At 45.3% G+C, this 20,523-nt stretch overlaps 2 protein-coding genes across 11 annotated transcripts in view; one reads left to right on the top strand and one right to left on the bottom strand.

Annotated features, from left to right (window-relative positions):
• The window catches only part of HAVCR2 (hepatitis A virus cellular receptor 2), a 54,227-nt gene extending 34,180 nt beyond the window's left edge, over positions 1-20,047 (top strand). The window contains exons 8-10 of one of the 3 annotated variants that reach the window (XR_012515335.1): positions 6,144-6,273; positions 17,559-17,616; positions 19,961-20,047. Coding sequence is in view for 1 of the 3 variants with exons in the window: in XM_074390616.1 (XP_074246717.1) it covers positions 6,144-6,223 (80 nt within the window). In the remaining 2 variants the exon portion in view is untranslated. The other 2 variants (XR_012515336.1, XM_074390616.1) reach the window with 2 other exon arrangements.
• The window catches only part of IQCE (IQ motif containing E), a 100,325-nt gene that overhangs the window by 34,409 nt on the left and 45,393 nt on the right, over positions 1-20,523 (bottom strand). The gene's annotated exons all lie outside the window — the stretch shown is intronic.

Genomic DNA, 20,523 nt, shown 5'->3' on the forward strand with positions numbered 1-20,523 from the left:
GGATTTTTCTTCCCAAGCTGCCCACAGAACTCCCACAGGTTCTGAAAAAGGGGAGAGTCTCTGAAATTTTTAGACTGAAAAAAGTAAGGTCTATTGTGTTTTATCTGCTCATCACTTCTAGATTTAAAATTCCCAAGGCAGAAATTCCAAGCAGTTCAGTTGCTCACTAATTGATTCAAACAACATTAACTCAATTTATATAATTGGAAATTGTTGGGCTGGGTGCAGTGGCTCAAGCCTGTAATCCCAGCACTTTGGGAGGCCGAGGCGGGTGGATCACAAGGTCAAGAGATCGAGACCATCCTGGTCAACATGGTGAAACCCCGTCTCTACTAAAAATACAAAACATTAGCTGGGCATGGTGGCACGTGCCTGTAATCCCAGCTACTCAGGAGGCTGAGGCAGGAGAATTGCCTGAACCCAGGAGGTGGAGGTTGCGGTGAGCCGAGATCGTGCCATTGCACTCCAGCCTGGGTAAGGAGTGAAACTCCGTCTCAAAAAAAAAAAAAAGAAAAGAAAATTGTTTTTTCCCTTTTTTTTTATTGTTATAAGAGAGTGTATATATGGAAATTGCTTATTGAATTTTTATTATTAACTTTTTTCATTCTTTAGTCATGTGGATAAATTTTTAAACAGGTATAATTTACATACAATAAAATGCTCTGTCTTTTTTTGTTATTTGAGACAGAGTTTCCTTCTGTCTCCCAGTCTAAGATGCAGGTGCACCATCTTACTCACTGTAACCTCTGCCTCCCAGGCTCAAGCTAATCTCATGCCTCAGGTATGAGTTTAGCTCCCAAGTAGCTGGGATTACAGGGATGCACCATCATGCCCAGCTAATTTTTGTATTTAGTATATACAGGGTTTTGCCATGTTGGCCAGGTTAGTCTCAAACTCCTGGCCTCAGGTGATCTGGCCACCTCGGCCTCCCAAAGTGCTGGGATTACAGGTGTGAGCCATCGCACCCAGCCACATTTGTGTATTTTCCAGGTATGGAGTTCTAGATACAGGATTGCTTTGTCAAAGGGTATGATCCTGATGGGAGTATTATGACTATAAAACAACAAGATATATTTTAAACCAAGATGCCGGCAAGTGTATAGCTAAATACATACCATCTGTTTCAAGTCAATCATTTTAGAAAACCATATTTTTATTCCAGCATGTTCCTTCACTAAAAATACTTTGGTTTTACTTTTTGAAATGTGACTTAAAAACCAGTTTAAGCTAAAAAATCTAGGTCAAGTAACTTTCATGAAGCTTGCTGTTTTGTAATCAGAGTTATTTTTATTTTTTGAGACAGGGTCTCTCACTCTGTCACTCATGCCGGAGTGCAGTGGCTTGATCATGGCATTGCAATCTCTGCCTTCTGGGCTCAAGCAATCCTCCAGCCTCAGCCTCCTAAGTAGTTGAGACTACAGGTGCTTGCTACTACAGCCCGCTAATTTTTGTATTTTTTGTAAAGACAGGGTTTTGCCATGACAGGGTTTTGGTTTTCTTGAACTCCTAAACTCAAGTGATCCAACTGCCTTGGCTTCCCAAAGTGCTGGGATTACAGGCTGAGCTACTGGGGCCCAACCTGTAATCAGAGTTATTTTTATCATTCATTCATCTGTTTATTCCTTTCCTCCCTTCTCTTTCCTTCCTTCCTTCCATCCATGTGTCCATGCATCCAACCAAGAAATGGCTTCCTAATGGTAGCCACCTAGTCCACTTTTGCTCTTCTGGTAGTTCATTCTCCTCACACAGTAGCCTAGGTATTTTCTCTTTCCTTTCCTTCCCTCCCTTTCTTCCTTCCTTCCTCCCTTCTTCCCTCCCTCCCTTCCTTCCTTTTTTGAGATGGAGTCTCGCTCTGTTGCCCAGGCTGGAGTGTAGCGGCACAATCTCAGCTCACTGGAACCTCTGCCTCCCAGGTTCAAGCAATTCTCCTGCCTCAGCCTCCTGTGTAGCTGGGATTACAGGCACACACCTCCATGCTCAGCTAGTTTTTCTATTTTTAGTAGAGATGGGATTTCACTGTGTTGACCAGGCTGGTCTCAAACCCCTGACCTTGTGATCCACCCACCTCACCCTCCCAAAGTGCTGGGATTACAGATGTGAGCCACCATACCTGGTTATTAACTGAATTCAATCACTCTTATTTAAAACCTTTCAATAGCTTGCATTGAAATTTTGCTGACCTCACCAACGTCTCCTTATTCTCTGTGTTTCAGCCACACTGATGTTTCTATTTCTAGAACAGCCCAACTTCTTCCTGATTCCAGCCCCTTTTCGATGCCCATTTCCTCTCTTCAGAATACTTCTCTCAGACTGTTTGTAGAACGCTTCCCCTTTCTCATCTTTTGGTTTCCAGTTTAAATTTCTTTTTTTTAATTTCTGTTTTTAATTATACTTATTTATTTTTGAGACTGAGTCTTGCTCTGTCACCCACTGGAGTGTAGTGGCGCGGTCTCAGCTCACTGCAACCTTTGCCTCTTCGGTTCAACTGATTCTCTGCCTCAGCCTCCCGAGTAGCTGGGACTACAAGCGCCTACCACCACACCCAGCTAATTTTTTGGTATTTTTTAATAGTAAGAGGATTTCACCATGTTGCCCAGGCTGGTCTCAAATTCCTTGCCTCAAGTGATCTGCCTGCCTCAGCCTCCCAAAGTGCCGGGATTACAGACATGAGCCACTGCACCCAGCTTAAATCTCATCTAAGAGCGTTCCCCCAACCACCCTATCCAAGTAACGATCTTCCCATCTCCAATTCAGTTTATTTCCTGCATAGTTTGTTCCAATCTGAAATTCTCTTGCTTGCATTTTTCTATGTGTGTGATCTATCTACCCCAACCCTCAACTAGAAAGTAAACTATCATTCATGTCTTATCCCAGGAGCCTAGTACAATGCTTGGCTTACAGTGGGTATGAAAGAAGTATTTGTAGACTGACTGGATGAATAAACATATGCCTGCAGTATTGCAAACACAAGCTGTGGCACAGGCACCACAAAAAGGTTTATGTTTTTCTTCAAGGAAGTCAGAATACAGCAAGGCAGCCTGATATTCAAGCAGATAGTTATAATAAAAGGCAATAAGCATACAGCAGACCCACACACTAGATTCTGAATGATACAGAAAAGGGTTTTTTTGTGATGTTGTTAAATAAAAATTTCTGAAAATACAAATCCTTGGCTTTAGCATTTGCTTAACTCTGTAAAACTTGAAATGAGTCTCATAGAATAAGGTTGCCTGGCACATAGCAAGTGCTCAGTAAATATAAATGGGTGAATGCATAAAGTGACACAGGTGATGTCGATTGTAACAGCAGTCCCTCAAATAAATATACAGAGTTGACTCTTGAACAATATGGGGGCTAGGGGCACTGATCCCCTGTGCAGTTGAAAATAAGCATATAACTTTTCTCTCTCTATTTTTTTTATTTTTTTTATTTTTGAGACACTCTCATTCTGTTGCTCAGGCTAAAGTGCAATGGCGTGATCACTGCTTACCAGAGACTTGACTTCTCCAGGCTCAAGCAATTTTCCCACCTCAGCCTCTTTAGAATTTGGAACTATAGGTGTGTGCCATCGTGCCTGCCTAATTTTTGTATTTTTTGTAGAGAAGAGGTTTTGGCATTTTGCCGAGGCTGGTCTTAAACACCTAGGCTCAAGTGATCCTCCTGCCTTAGCCTCCCAAAGTGCTGGGACTATAGGCATGAACCACCTTGCTTGGACTGTGTATAACTCTTCAAAAAAATTAGCCGGGCACAGTGGCTCAAGCCTGTAATCCCAGCACTTTGGGAGGCCGAGGCGGGTGGATCACGAGGTCAAGAGATCGAGACCATCCTGGTCAACATGGTGAAACCCCGTCTCTACTAAAAAAATACAAAAAATTAGCTGGGCATGGTGGTGCGTGCCTATAATCCCAGCTACTCAGGAGGCTGAGGCAGGAGAATTGCCTGAACCCAGGAGGCGGAGGTTGCGGTGAGCCGAGATCGCGCCATTGCACTCCAGCCTGGGTAACAAGAGCGAAACTCCGTCTCAAAAAAAAAAAAAAAAAAAAAATGAAGTCTATTATGTGAATGTCAAAGAACTTGCACTTATGACTGGGTGTGGTAGCTCACACCTGTAATTCCAGCACTTTGGGAGGCCAAGGCAGGAGGATTGCCTGAGCCCAGGAGTTCCAGAACAGCTTGGGCAACATAGTGGGACCTTGTCTCTACAAAATACAAAAAAAAAATTTAGCAGGGTATGGTGGCTGGTGGCATGTTCCTGTAGTTCCAGCTACTCAGGAGACTGAGGTGGGAGAACTGCTTGAGCCCAGGAGGTTGAGACTACAGTAAGCCGTGCTTGTGACACTGCACCCCAGCCTGGGGAACAGAGTAATACCCTGTCTCCCCCCCAACCAAAATAAAGTACTTTACTTTTGCAAGAATGTACAGTTTTGGGATTGTGATTTGTGTTTTGTTGTTGTTGTTAAAACACTTTGCATGCATTATTTTAACAGCATATTGGCACATTCTTGTAAAATAGTCAAATGATACATAAATATCTAGCCTCAAACTGAAAGTCCTCTTGTCTCAGCCTGCTTCCCTACCAGATAGGATCCTCTGACCTGACCTGTTTTGTAGGTTCCTTCCTGTAACTTTTCCATGTAGGCACATGTGCATACATACCAACCTATGCTGTCATTTTGTTGCAGTGTTTTTGCAAAACTGGATTCCTGTAAAATAGGTGGTGGTGGTTGTGGGTGTGTTTTAAATTGTTTTCCTCTCACCTCAGCCTCCCAAGTAGCTGGGACTACAGGCACATGCCACCATACCCCGCTAACTTTTATTTTTCATAGATGCAAGGTCTCACATGCCCAGGTTGGTCTCGGACTCCGGACTCGTGATCTTCCCACCTCAGCCTCCTAAAGTGCTGAGATTATAGGTGTGAGCCACCATGTTGTTTTTTGGATCTAATATTTCTTGTTTGTTTTTGTATTTTTTTGAGACAGGGTCTCCCTCTGTCATCCAGGCTGGAGTACAGTGGTGCAATCATGGTTCACTGAAGTCTTGACCTCTTAGGCTCAAGTGATCTTCCTGCCTTAGCCTCTCCAGTATCTGGGACTACAGACATGTGCCACCATGCCTGGCCTAATTTAATATTTCCCGGAAATATTTCTTTTCTTTTCTTTTTATTTTAAACAGAGTCTCACTCTGTCACCAAGGCTGTAGTGCAGTGATGCAATCTTGGCCCATTGCAACCTCTGTCCCCTGGGTTCAAACAATTCTTGTGCCTCAGCCTCTATAGTAACTAAGATTACAGGCATGTGTCACAACACCTGGCTATTTTTTTTTCTATTTTTTAGTAGAGTAGGAAATACGAAACTACTGGCTGGGCGCAATGGCTCACACCTGTAATTCTAGCACTTTGGGAGGCTGAGGTGGGAGAATCACCTGAGGTTAGGAGTTAGCGACTGGCCTGGGCAACATGGTAAAACCCCGCCTCTACTAAAAATACAAAAATTAGCCGGACGTAGTGGCACCTGTAATCCCAGCTACTTGGGAGGCTGAGGCAGAGAATTGCTTGAACCCAGGAGGCAGAGGTTGCAGTGAGCCAAGATTGGGCCACTCTACTCCAGCCTGGGCAGCAGAGAGACTCCAGCTCAAATAAAGTAAAAATTTTCAAGCCTGGAGTCTGACCTAATATCCAGATCTTGGCTGAATCTTTAAAAATAGCCCAGCAGAGTGCCGTGGCTCCCACCTGTAATCCCAGCACTTTGGGAGATTAAGGTGGGTGGATCACCGGAGTTCAGGAGTTAGAGACCAGCTTGGCCAACATTGTGAAAACCTGACTCTACTGAAAATATGACAATTAGCCAGGCCTGGTAGCAAGTGCCTGTAGTCCCAGCTACTCGAGAGGCTGAGGCCGGAGAATTGCTTGAACCCGGGAGGCAGAGGTTGCAATGAGACGAGATTGCGCCATTGCACTCCGATCTGGGCGACAGAAAAAAGGCAAAAAAAAAAAAAAAGGCCCAGCAGAGAACAAGTACTATTCCAGCCCACTAATAAACTCCCTGTAATCTGTTTAAATTTGTAAGTGGATCAAATCTAGCAAAAAGATCGGCCTACTGGAGAAATGTAATGTTCAAACGTGCTTCCAATTATTCTTATGTAAGGGCGTGGCAAAGAGATAAAGAATGGAATTCTGGGAGAAAGTTGTCTTTATCTACAAAGATCTTTGGAGGAGAGCTACTGACAGACTGGGAGGAGGGAAGAGAAGCTGGAAAATGGCCTCCTAACTAACTGGTAAGTGCAGTTCTCTGGAAACTTATGGCAAAAAGAAAACCAGGATATAGCTGCTTGGACTTTTGCAGTTTTATATGAGATATAAGGACAATAATGATTGAGCCAAGAAATTTAGGGGAAATTTACATAAAACAGAGTTTTTTGGATCGCCTGAGAAATTGACTTTTATTTAAATGGAATCATGGACTTCCATAGTGGCCTAATTTACTTTACCTGGGCAAGTTTAGTGTGAGAAATAGGAGGAAGAAATAAAACTGCAGAAAATTGTGTGGTACCTTTGTGTTGAGCTGTATTTATTCAGGTTGGCTTGAAACTGTGACTTTCGGCTCAACACATACTTTTGCTGAGCTTCTCCTGATCTGTAAAATGGGGATTACATAATAATGTGGAAATGTGTTGAGGGCATAACTCTGTTAGTAGTTTTATGATTTGTAAAGTAAAAATATTTGTAGCTGGGAGTGGTGGCTCATGCCTGTAATCTCAACGCTTTCGGAGGCCAAGGCAGGGGGATTGCTTGAGCCCAGGAATCGGAGTCCAGCCTAGGCAACATAGTGAGAGCCCATTTGCAAAACAATAGAAAACCTTAGCAGGTATGGTGGCACATGCTTGCAGTCCTAGTTACTGGGGAGGCTGAGGCAGGAGGATGGATTGGGCTTGGGAGGCAGAGGATAAAGTGAGTCAAAAAACTTTGTCTCAAAAAACATTATTAAAAAAAAAACTCATATAATGTTCAGTAAATCAAAAGCCTAGTGTTGGCTGCTGACTTTTGTGACCATCTTGCTCTGTCACACAGGTTGGAGTGCAGTGGCTTGATCATAGCTCACTGTAACTTTAAACTCCTGGACTCAAGAGATCCTCCCACCCCCGCCTCCTGAGTAGCTGGAACTATAGGTGTGCATCACCATGCCCGGCTAATTTTTAAAACATTTTTGTAGAGATATGGTTTCACTGTGTTGCCCAGGCTGGTCTTGAACTTCTGGACTCAAGTGATCACCTGCCTTGGCCTCCTAAGGGCCTGAACCTAGGCATGAGCCACAACCTCCACTTCCTGGGTTCAACTGAGTCTCCTGCCTCAACCTCCTGAGTAGCTGGGACTACAGGAGCTTGCCACCATATTTGGCTAATTTTTTGTATTTTTAGTAGAGACAGGGTTTCACCACGTTGGCCAGGCTGGTCTGGAATTCCTGATTTCAATGATCTGTCTGCCTCAGCCTCCAAAAGTGCTGGGATTAGAGGCGTGAGCCACCACACCTGGCTGTTTTGTTTGTTTTGAGAAAGCCTCTTACTCAACGGGGCGGTGACTCATGCCTGTAATTCCAGAACTTTGGGAGTCCTAGGCGGGTGGATCACCTGAGGTCTGGAGATTGAGACCATCCTGGCTAACACGGTGAAACCCCGTCTCGACTAAAAATACAAAAAATTATCTGGGCTTGGTGGCACCTGCCTGTAATCCCAGCTACTCAGGAGGCTGAGGCAGGAGAATCGCTTGAACCCAGGAGGTGATGGTTGCAGTGAGCCGAGATGGCACCATTGCACTCCAGATTGGGCAATAAAAGCAAAACTTCGTCTCCAAAAAAGAAAGAAAGGCTCTTGCTCTGTCGCCCCAGGCTGGAATGCAGTGGTGCAATCATGGCTCCCTGCAGCCTTGACCCAGGCTCAATTGGTCCTCCAACCTCAGCCTTCCAAATAGTTGGGACCACACACTTGTGCAACCACTCACCACTAATTTTTTTTTTTTTTTAAGACTGGGTTTCACCATGTTGGTCAGGCTGGTCTTGTACTTCTGACCTCAGGTGATTCGCCCACCTCGGCTTCCAAAGTGCTTGGATTTCAGGCGTGAGCCACCACATCCGGCCTCACTGCTAATTTTTAAATTTTTTTTTTTTTTTTTTTGTAGAGATGAGGACTCACTCCGCCCAGGCTCGGCTGCTGATTTTTGAAGTTTTGTAGTAGTCTCATGTGTCTGAAATTATCGAGCTTGCAAAGATTAATGAGTATAAGTGATTTGGTTTGTCTGGAACTTTGTGAGGCTTAGAATGATAGGGCGTGACCAGCCTGGGAAGGTGGGCAGCTTTAAGAGTTTGGACTTTGCCTTGAAGGCACTGACAAGCCATTAAATACCTCTAAAGTGGGAGGGATGTTTAGAGAAATACTTGGGAATATAATGAAGTTATCTGCAGATGTGGGTCTTCCTCGTCCCTCATAGCCTGCAGCTGCAGGTAGCTGGAAAGCGTCAACCTCGTGACCTCCTACTTCCAGTGATACGTGAGTGCTGCCAGATGGCAGAACATTGGTCCCTACTTCATTTGCTCTCCTAAAGCTCTCTTCAAATTCCTCAAGCCTCTTCCCCATCCTTACTGCTAACTTTCAACTGTTTCCTACCTCACTGAGGAAGCAATCAACCCGGAGCTTCCCCAGACACATGTGCTCGCTTAGCGTGTGCACCAATAAGATATCCCTGGTTGGGAATTGGAATCTTCTAATCGGGCAGTGGATCACACTTCTCTGTTGACCTGTTGCCCCAGCAAATTTTCCCTTTCTTCCTCTTGATTGTCTCCAGATCATACAAAGATGCTGTTATTTATTTTTTTGGAGACAGGGACACAGTCTGTCACCCAGGCTGGAGTGTAGTAGCGCTACCATATCTCACTGCAGCCTCAAACTCGGGCTCAAGTGCTTCCTCCACCTCCCAAATAGCTGGGACTACAGGCATTCATGCCCAACTAATATTTTTAAATGCAAACTCCTTTAAAGTATTTCCTGTTTTCAATTATCTTCTAATTTTCTTCCTTGTGAACTTTTTTTTACTTGTTTTTTTTTTAAAGAGATGGAGTCTTGCTACATTGCCCAGGCAGGAGTGCAGTGGCTATTCATAGGCGTGATCCCACTAATGACCAGCACAGGAGTTTTGGCCTGCTCCGTTTCTGACCTGGACCAGTTCACCCATCCTTAGGCAACCTGGTGGTCCCCCGATCCCAGGAGGTCACCATATTGATGCCAAACTTAGTGCGGACAGGCAGCATAACGCCCTACAGCCCAGAACTGGGCTCAAGCAATTCTCCCACCTCAGCCTCCCCAGTAGCTGGGACTACAGGCACGTGCCATGGCGCCCAGTTAATTTTTGTATTTTTAGTAGAGACGGGGTTTCACCATGTTGGCCAGGCTGGCCTGGAATTCCTGACCTTAAGTGACGAGCCTGCCCTGGCCTCCCAAAGTGCTGGGATTATAGGTAAGATTCAACATGCCTGGCCTTACTTTAACCTTTTAGTGCTGGAAGGTCCTCGGACCTAGTCCTTAGCATCAGACATTCCTTTGAATCGAATCCTTTGAATTCCTAAGCCATTTCTAAGCAAATAACTCGTAACTGTGTATCTTAACCCAGATCTCTCTCCTGAACTCCAGCAGTCTCCACTTGGGTCTAATACATGTCAAACTCAACATACTTAAAACCCAGAATATTTCCTCCAAAACCTGTGGTCATGCAGCTTGCTTCTTTTTCTTTTTTTTCTCTTTTTTTTTGAGAGGGAGTCTTGCTTCGTTGCCCAGTCTGGAGTGCGGTGGCACCATCTCAACTCACTGCAACCTCTGCCTCCTGGGTTCAAGTAATTCTCCTGCCTCAGCCTCCTGAGTAGCTGGGCTTATAGGCACCAACCACCATGCCCAGCTAATTTTTTTGTATTTTTAGTAGAGATGGGGTTTTGCCATGTTGGCCAGGTTGGTCTTAAACTTCTGACCTCAGGTGAGAGGGTCTTGGCCTTCCTAAGTGTTAGGATTAGAGCTGTGAGCCACTGCACCCAGCCTTTGCAGCTTTCTCTGTCTCAATTGGTTGGCACCTCCAGCTCTTCCAATAGCTCAGGCTGAAATCCTTTGAGTCATCTTAGGCCCTTTCTCCTCATATCCTATGGGAAATCCTATTTGCTCTAACTTCTCCACCTCCTGGGCTCAAGCCATCCTCCTGCCTCAGCCTCCTGAGTAGCTGGGACCACTACTACAAGTGGCATGCCACCATGCCTGGCTAATATATTTTGTAATAGAGACAGGGTCTGGTTATGCTGCCCAGGCTGGTCTGAGCCCCCGGGCTCAAGCAATCCTCCTGCCTTGGCCTCTCGAAGTCCTGGGATTACAGCTGTGAGCCATTTCTATCTGGCTACTCTAGCTTGAGTGAGGAAAGTTCATTGACCACTTGCACAGCTAATCCATCTCTTCTGGAACCTTACCATGGTCTCCTGACAGGTCTCCCTGCTTCTCAGTCTAGCAGCCACAGCGGTCCTTCTCGGAGGAAGTTATGTCCCATTACCCTATGCCCCTTCAGTGGTGCAGCTTTTCATGCGGGGTAAAAGCCTATGTCCTCAAAAAATGGCTCCTAAGCGCCATGTGTCTGTCCTCTGCCCTCACTCCTCTGTGCTCCCTGTCCCTTGCTCTGTTCCAGTCATGCTGGCCTCTCTTGCTCTGTGAACACACCAGGCATCCTCCTGCCTTAAAGGCCTTTGCCCTTCCTGTCTGTCTCCATGGAAAGCTTTTCATGTCTTGGCTAACTTCTTTGTTCTTTGTCTTAGCTCAAATAATCACCTTCTTGGTAAAAGTAGACACTATGCAAACCTGACCACCTGATTTAAAATTGCAACTCAGCACCTCCTCAACCCTTCCCAACCACCTTCACCCTGCTCTGTGTATCCTTTATGCGTTAGCATTCATCATCTCGTAATATGCTGATAAATTACATTTTTGTGATGTTTTAAAAATCTGTGCCGGGCGCGGTGGCTCAAGCCTGTAATCCCAGCACTTTGGGAGGCCGAGGCGGGTGGATCAAGAGGTCAAGAGATCGAGACCATCCTGGTCAACATGGTGAAACCCCGTCTCTACTAAAAATACAAAAAAAACTAGCTGGGCATGGTGGCACGTGCCTGTAATCCCAGCTACTCAGGAGGCTGAGGCAGGAGAATTGCCTGAACCCAGGAGGAGGAGGTTGCGGTGAGCCGAGATCGTGCCATTGCACTCCAGCCTGGGTAACAAGGCGAAACTCCGTCTCAAAAAAAAAAAAAAAAAAAAAAAAATCTGTATATTTATCTTTCAGTTAAATGTAAGTTACGTGAGGCCAGGCACGGTGGCTCATGCCTATAATCCCAGCACTTTGGGAGGCCAAGGTGGGCATCTGAGATTAGGAGTTTGTAAGCAGCCTGACCAACATGGTAAAACCCTGTCTTTACTAAAATTACAAAAATTAGCCGGGTTTGGTGGCAGGCGCCAAAATCCCAGCTACTTGGGAGGCTGAGGCAGGAGAATCACTTGAACCCAGAAGATGGAGGTTGCAATGAGCCAAGATCTTGCCATTGCACTCCAGCCTGGGCAACAAGCTCAAAACTCCATCTCCCAAAAAAAAAAAAGTAAGTTACATGAGACCAGGGGTCTTTGGTTCATTAGTACATTCCAAATGAATAGATCATTTCTAACATATTGCAGATTGTCAACAAATAATTGTTAAACGAGTACACTTCCGGTATTTTAAAATATTCTTTTTTTTTTTGAGACACAGTCTCACTTTGTCACCCAGGCTGGAGTGCAGCAGTGTGATCTCAGCTCACTACAATCTCTACTTCCCACGTTCAAGTGATTCTCTTGCCTTAGCCTCCCTAGTAGGTGGACTTGTAACCATGTGCCACCACGCCCAGCTAATTTTTGTAGTTTTAGTAGAGACAGGGTTTTATCATGTTGGCCGGGCTGGTCTTGAACTCCTGACCTCAAGTGATCCTCCTGCCTCAGCCTCCCAAAATGCTGGGATTACAGGAGTGAGCCACCATGCCTGGCCTTTTATATATTTTCTATGATAAACATAGGTACCTTGTAACTTGTATAATCTTTATAAAAGATATAAAAAACAATATTACTTGTTGTGAAATCAGAGGAGTAAAGGAAAATAACTAGCTTAAGGCAGTGGACAGGGCAGGAAGAGACGTGGAAGGTAGGAAGACAGTTTTGGAGGGAATGGCAGCAGTCTGGGTTATAGAGGCCTAATAGAAAGTGACGGGGATGAGGGAGAGATTGACAGGTACAATGACATGGAGTTGGCGAGTCCCTACTTGTGGAGGGGGACTTGCTGTGGTGAGAGCATGGGGAATATGAGCAGCTGACCTGTTTTGCAGGAGGCTGGAGCTAGAGATAAGATGTGTGCTGAGATAGCAGGGAAGTAAGTGAGTGGGGGTTGCAGGAAAGAACAATGAATTATTTTATTTTATTTTATTTTATTTATTTATTTATTTATTTATTTGAGACAGGGTCTCACTGTCTCCCAGGCTGGAGTACAGTGGTGCGATCTCGGTTTGCTATAACCTCTACCTCTTGGGTTCAAGTGATTCTCCTGCCTCAGCCTCCTGAGTAGCTGGGATTAAGGGTGTGAGCAACAGTGCCCAGCCTAGGTTCTGAATCATTTCAATTCACAGCTGTTAATTTTGCTTTACACCCATGCAGCTCCCTAGTGAGTGACTGGAAATTCAGCTTTGGTGCCCAAGGATTGTCACCTCCAGCCCCACCCGAAGGCTAACCCGCAACTGGGATGCATCCTTCAGGGGGTCATGAAGTTGGCCCTAAAGAGTATGATTCATGGAGGTTGTATAGCTCATAAAGAAAAGAGTCCCCTGTGCTATATTATCTGGGAGTCTTCAGGACACAGGCATCTCTCATGGGAGACAGTCTCGTGTCAGAAGGTTCAATCCTATGGGATTGCACAGTTATGTAGCATCTCAGAGCCTTGGCTCCACATCCCTGTCTTGGCTCTCTCTGGCCCATTATTTCCTCCACTTGAAACACTTTCCACCCATTCTTCTCAAATGTCACTTTTTTAGAAATTCTTCCCACCCCCCACACCCTGTCATCAAAACGAATGGTCTTTTCCTATGGGTTTGTGTTTCCATTTGTGTATCTATTCAATTAATCCTTTTTTTTGGAGACAGAGTCTCGCTCTGTCACCAGGCACCAGGCTGGAGTATAGTGGCGCGATCTCGGCTCACTGCAACCTCCACCTCCCAGGTTCAAGCAATTCTCCTACCTCAGCCTCCCGAATAGCTGGGACTACAGGCGCACACAACCACGCCCAGCAAATTTTTATATTTTTAGTACAGACAGGGTTTCACCATGTTGGCCAGTATGGTCTTGATCTCTTGACCTTGTGATCCACCCACCTCGGCCTCCCAAAGTGCTGGGATTACAGGCATGAGCCACCGCCCCCAGACTCAATTAATACTTTTTTTTTTTTTTTTTTTTTTTTTTTTTGAGACTAAATCTCATTCTGTGGCTGAGGCTGTAGTGCAGTGGAGTGATCTCTGCTCACTGCACCCTCCGCCTCTTGGGTTCAGGCATTTTTCCTGCCTCAGCCTCCCAAGTAGCTGGGATTACAGGCACCCATCACCATGGCTGGCTAATTTTTGCATTTTTAGTAGAGACAGGGTTTCACCATGTTGCCCTGGCTGGTCTGGAACTTCTAACCTCCAGTGATCCTCCCACCTTAGCCTCCTTTGGGAGGATTACAGGTGTGAGCCACTGTGCCTGTCCTCAATTAATACTTAAATTGCCTTTAAGGAGTTTATGGTCTGGAGTTGGGTGCTATGCAACACAATCACTATGTGTGGCAATTTAAATTTTATTTTTATTATTATTTTTTGAGATGGAATTTCGCTCTTGTTGTCCAGGCTGGAGTACAATGGTGCCATCTTGGCTCACTGCAACCTCCAGCTACCGGGTTCAAGCCATTCTCTTACCTCAGCCTCCCAAGTAGCTGGGATTACAGGCATGTACCAACACACCCAGTTAATTTTGGATTTTTAGTAGAGATGGGGTTTCTCCATGTTGGTCAGGCTGGTCTTGAACTCCGAACCTCAGGTGATCCACCTGCCTCAGCCTTCCAAAGTGCTGGGATTCCAGTCGTGAGCCACTGCGCCTTGCCTAAATTTTATTTATTTATTTGGAAGTTCTGTAATCCAGGGCTTGAGTGCAGCCATGTCATCTCAACTCCCTGAAGACTGTCTCCTGGGCTCAAGCAGTCCAAAATTTTAATTAAAATAAAATTAAATAAAAAATTTTAGGCCATGCATGGAGGCTCACACCTGTAACCCCAGCCCTTTAGGAGGTTAAGGTGGGCAGATCATTTGAGGCCAGGAGTTTGAGCCCAGCCTAGACAACATGGTGAAACCTCGTCTTTACTAAAATACAAAAATTAGCCAGGCGTGGTGGCACACGTCTGTAGTCCCAGCTACTCAGGAGACTGGGGTTAGAGAATCACTTTAACCCAGGAGACGGAGGTTGCAGTGAGCCAAGGCTGTGCCACTGTACTCCAGCTTGGGTGACAGAGTGACACTCTGTCTCAGAACAAAACAAAACAAAAAAAATTGCCTTAGTTGGCACTTGCCACATTTAAAGTACTCAATAGTCATATATGGCTAATGGCTACTGTAGTGAACAGCACTCACACAGAATAACTCCGTTACCAAAATTCTATTGGACAGCACTCTACAGGAGGGAATAGAGACAGACACCACATGTATTACACACACAGTTAAAATGGATTAAGGGAAATAAGGTAATAATAGAGAGAGGAACTGCTTGGCTACTTTAGATTGAGGGGCCAGTGAAATGTTCAGGCAGGTAACATTTAAGCCAGGATAAAAATGAAAAGGAAAAAAGTGAAAATAGTGGGATGGGGGAAGCTAGATGGAGAACACAGCCAGGAAAAAGGCCGTCGGGTTGAGGCAGATTGGAAAGAAAGTTCTCATGGCTGGGGCTGAGTGAGCAGGGGAGAGAGTGGTGGAAGAAATCTGTGGGGTAGGTCACAGCCAGATCACTAGGGCTTCAGTAATTTGAGTAAAGATTTAGGACTTTTTTTTTTTTTTTTTTTTTTTCTGAGAGAGGTATGAGAGGGTTGTAAGTGGGGAATGATGTGGTCTGATGATATATTTACCTCGTTCTGATTTCATTAGTTACTTACTTACCCATGTCCCTGCCCGATTGCACAATTCTGGACTTTTCACATCCTTAGTATATTGAGTCATGTCCCATTAGCTCAATGTATTAGTAATAAGTGGTAGAATTGGATTACATCAAATTTTTAAAAAATCTTTTTCTTTTCCCTTAAGAAACAGGGTCTTGCTCCGTCACCCAGGCTAGCATGCAGTGGCATGATCATAGCCTCCAACTTCTAGGGTGAAGCAATCCTCCTGCCTCAGCCTCCTGAGTAGTTGGGACTACAGACATGTACCACCAGGCCTGGCTAACTTTTTTGGTTTTTGCAGAGAGAGCGCCTTGCAAAACCACCAGGCCTGGCTAATTTTTCTGGTTTTTGCAGAGAGAGAGAGTTGCTGTTTTGCCCAGGCTGGTGTAAACTCCTGACCTCAGGTGATCTGCTCACCTCGGCCTCCCAGTGTTGGGATTACAGGCATGAACTGCTGTGCCCAGCAAGAAATGAATTCTTATTTTTTTGAGATGAAGTTTTACTCTTGCTTCCCAGGCTGGAGTGCAGTGGTGTGATCTCTGCTCACTGCAACCTCTGCCTCCCAGGTTCAAGCGATTCTTCTGCCTCAGCATCTCAAGGAGCTGGGATTATAGGCAACTGCTACCACACCCTGCTAATTTTTGTATTTTTAGTAGAGACAGGGTTTTGCCATGTTGGCCAGGCTGGTCTTGAACTCCTGGCCTCAGGTGATCCACCTGCCTTGGCCTCCCAAAGTGCTGGGGTTACAGGCACGAGCCAGTGCACCTGGCCAAGAAATGCATTTTTAAACGCTGCCATACAAAACACTTGCAGGCCAAATTTCGTCTGCGTCACGTTAGTAGCATCAGATATCATGTCAGAGTACAGAGGCTGCAGGAGTCAGGGGTTCCCACTCCTCGGTAGCCTGCGACCCACAGCCACAGTATGCCAAGACTATCCACTTTCCCACGAAGCCTGTCATAAGCTGCAAGATAGAGCACCACTGCCTCCTTGGAAGTTCTGAATTCTTAGACCAGAAGAGGAGTTAATGAAGTACTAGGCAAGCTTACTCATGTTTGTATGGTTTAATGATTAAGAGCAGAATTCAACAGCCAGATTTAATGCGTGTGGATCCTTGACATAGAGCCTGCTATATAATAACTTCTCGGCCGGGCGCGGTGGCTCAAGCCTGTAATCCCAGCACTTTGGGAGGCCGAGGCGGGTGGATCACGAGGTCGAGAGATCGAGACCATCCTGGTCAACATGGTGAAACCCCGTCTCTACTAAAAATACAAAAAATTAGCTGGGCATGGTGGCGTGTGCCTGTAATCCCAGCTACTCAGGAGGCTGAGGCAGGAGAATTGCCTGAACCCAGGAGGCGGAGGTTGCGGTGAGCCAAGATCGCGCCATTGCACTCCAGCCTGGGTAACAAGAGCGAAACTCCGTCTCAAAAAAAAAAAAAAAAAAAAAAAAAAATCTCCAAAATCCTTAGCTAGTGCTATTAGTGCCTATGTAGGTTTAGTTGTCGAAGTTCTTCCATGGTTGCTTTTGCTTATTATACCAATCCCTGGTGGGAGATAGAGGAAGTATTTTTAGTGCTATTTTACAACTGAGGAAATAGGGGTTTGAAGAGGTTCAGGAACTCTCAGGGTCACCCAGCACTGTGAGTGAGAGAGCCTGGATATGAACGTGTTTGCTCCAGTTTCCTGAAGCTGGTTTTCGGAAGCATTCTCTCGAAATCCCTTGGTAAGGTGCAGTCTGAATCGTTGTCCGGAGGATGAAAGGTTAGGTGCAGTGACTCACATTCACTCTTAATTCCTCTTGCTAATGGCAAACTTGGTAATGTGACTGTTAAGACTAGGGATGAGTTGTTGTGGCGACTGAGCAGGAAGAGCCCCGCATCCATCAAAGGCCCAGTTTCCTCGGAAAAGCAAGTGCATCTCTGCCACTGGAAGGCTGGCCTTAGCTCGCGTGCTGCCGTTGAGCCACACGGGTTCTCTGCTTCCAGTTTCCTTTTTGTTCCCCAATTTCCTGTATCAGGACCAGGAGTCAGTTTGGAGGCTCTAAGTGGGGAAGAAGCTGGGAAATCGGGCTGTTTCTGCGGACAGCTTTCCCTGTCCTTTGGAAGGTACAGAGTCTCAGCCACAGAAAACTAACAAACAGAGCTCTGAAGCCGTTTTGTGTGTGGTCTTGTCTCATTCCCAGCAGAGCAGGCTCATATAAATCATCCAGTTGGGTGAAAAGAGAAGTCACAATCTGAGAATTAAGACTTGAACGGATACCATCTGGTGGGGGGTACCAACCAGTCCGTCTGCTCATTTTCCTTCAGGTCAACCTCATAATGCCTCCTCAAGGGGTCGTCTTAAGCCTCATCCTACTTCTAGCAGGTAAATGAGTACACGCCCTCAGTGGGAAGAAGGGAATAAAGGGGGGTTAGAAGCCCAGAGGATGGGGTAGGAGAAGGGGAGGGGACGGTGGTGGCTGAATGTAGATGTTCTTTGGGCACCATTGGATGGCTATGAGTTAACTAGTGAGCAGGACCAGAATAGAGTTTTATGCCAAAGAAATTGCTTAACTGCTATGAATTACAACATTCATTGCTACATGAACACGGCAAGATGCAGCACAGTGTGTCACATGTGGCCATTTGTATTTAACTAAAAAAAGGAATGGCTAGATGTGTATGCATAGACACATGTATATAGGCAATGGTAACTGTGGGTACTGTGGGGTGGGGGTGGAGGATGGGAGGTGGAGGGAGAGTTTACCCTCATTGTATTCTTTGTGCCTTTTGATTTTTTTCAACTACATTCAATTCTTTCTCTCTCTCTCTTCCTCTTTCTCTTTCCTTCCTTCCTCCCTCCCTCTCTCTTTCACTTTCTTCCTCTCTTTCTTTTCTTTTTTTTTTAATGAAGATGGAGTCTCACTCTGTCTCCAGGCTGGAGTGCAGTGGCACAATCTTGGCTCACTGCAATCTCTGACTCCCTAGTTCAAGCGGTTCTCCTGCCTCAACCTCCTGAGTACCTGGGATTATAGGCACATGCCACCATGCCCAGCTAATTTTTGTATTTTTAGTAGAGACAGGGGTTTCATCATGTTGGTCAAGATGATCTGGATCTTCTGACCTCATGATCTGCCCTCCTCAGCCTCCCAAAGTGCTGGGATTACAGGTGTAAGCCACCGTGCCCGGACTTTCTTTCTCTCTTTCTTGATGAGGTCTCACTCTGCCTGGAGTGCCGTTGGGCAATCTTTCTTTCTTTTTCTTTTTTTTAAACAGGGTTTTACCATGTTGGTCAGGCTAGTCTTGAACTCCTGACCTCAGGTGATCCACCCACCTTGGCCTCCAAAGAAGTACTTGGATTACAGGCGTGAGCCCCCGCGCCCAGCTCTTTTTTTTTTTTTTTTTTTTTTTGAGACAGTCTCAAAAAAGATTGGCCCAATCTCGGCTCACTGCAACCTCCACTTCCTGGGTTCAAGCAATTCTCTGCCTCAGTCTCCCTAGTAGCTGGGATTACAGGCTCCCACCACCATGCCTGGCTAATTTTTTTATATTTTCACTATCTTGGCTAGGCTGGTCTTAAAACTCCTGACCTCATGAACCAACCACCTCAGCCTCTCAAAGGGCTGGGATTACAGGCGTGAGCCATATATTGAAACACTGTCTCTACTAAAAATACAAAAATTAGCCTCCCAGCTACTTGGGAGGCTGAGGCATAAGAATTGCTTGAACCTGGGAGGCAGAGGTTGGAGTGAGCCAAGATTGTGCCATTGCATTCCAGCCTGGGCAACAGAGTGAGACTCCGTCTCAAAATAAATAAATAAATAATAAAATGAAGTCAACTTATAGAACAAACTATATAAAGAAAAATTAAAATATACGTTAAAAAGTAAAATAAAAACAGGGTGGCAGTGGCTCATTCCTGTAAGCCTAGCACTTACAGAACAAACTATACAAAGAAAAAAGTTAAAACACAAGTTAAAAAGTAAAATAAAGGTAGGGCGGCAGTGGCTCACTCCTGTAACCCTAGCACTTTGAGAAGCCAAGGCAGGCAGATCACTTGAGGCCAAGAGTTTGAGACCAGCCTGGGCAACAAGGCAAAACTCTGTCTCTACTAAAAATAGAAAAAAATTAGCTGGGCACGGTGGTGTTTGTCTGTAATCCCAGCTACTTGGAAGGCTGATGCATGAGAATTGCTTGAACCCAGGAGACAGAGGTAGCAGTGAGCCAAGATCAGGCCACTGAATTCCAGCCTGGGTGACAGAGTGCGACTCTGTCTCAAAAAAAAAAAAATTAAAAAATGAATATATTTTTTAAAAAGTAAAACAAAAAACCTAAAATAACAAAGTAAAATAAGTAAAAAAAACTAAGATTTTTTTTTTTTTTTTTTTGCATTGGAGAACAGAGTCTTGCTCTGCCAGCCCAGGCAGGAGTGCAGTGGCATAATCTCCGTTTACTGCAACCTCCACCTCCTGAGTTCAAGCAATTCTCCCTGCCTCACCGTCCCAAGTAGCTGGGATTACAGGCACCTACCATCACACCCAGCTAATTTTTATATTTTTTAGTAGAGACCAGGTTTCACTATGTTGGCCAGGCTGCTCTTGAACTCCTGACCTCAGTTGATCCGCCCGCCTTGGCCTCCCAAAGTTCTGGGATTACAGGTATGAGCTGCGGTGCCCAGCCGAGAGGAAATATTGAGGCCTCATTCTCAGTTTGTCTTTTCTTCATTGCAGATGCTGTAATTTCTGCAAGTGTTGGTGCAGTGGCAGGTCGTTCTGTCACGCTACCCTGCAGCTACAGCGGAGCAGTCACACCCATGTGCTGGAAGAGAGGTGGATGTACTTGGCTGTGCACAAATAGCACTGTCTGGACAAATGGAACCCACGTCAACTATTGGAAAAACTCACGCTATCAGCTATTGGGGGACCTTTGAAAAAGGAATGTTTCTTTGACTATACAAAATACAGTTGTGTCTGACAGTGGCTTGTACTGTTGCCATGTTGAGCACAGGGGGATGGTTCAATGACATGAGAATCACCATATCATTGGAGATTATACCACGTAAGTTTTTCTTTGATATTTCTTGCTGGTTAATAGAATTTTCTGTTTGGTAGTAATTTTCTTTTTTCTTAATAGGGAAACAGGAGGTTCCTATAAATCCTGTTTTTTTTTTTTTTTAATTCACCTGGGTGCAGGTGGGCTAAGGCCGAAAAGGGCATTAGCCATAAATCCTGTTTTTTGTTTTTTGTTTTTTGAGACGGAGTTTCACTCTTGTTACCCAGGCTGGAGTGCAATG

The sequence above is a fragment of the Saimiri boliviensis genome, chromosome 20 (genome assembly GCF_048565385.1).
Source record: "Saimiri boliviensis isolate mSaiBol1 chromosome 20, mSaiBol1.pri, whole genome shotgun sequence".
In the NCBI taxonomy this organism is placed as follows: domain Eukaryota; kingdom Metazoa; phylum Chordata; class Mammalia; order Primates; family Cebidae; genus Saimiri; species Saimiri boliviensis.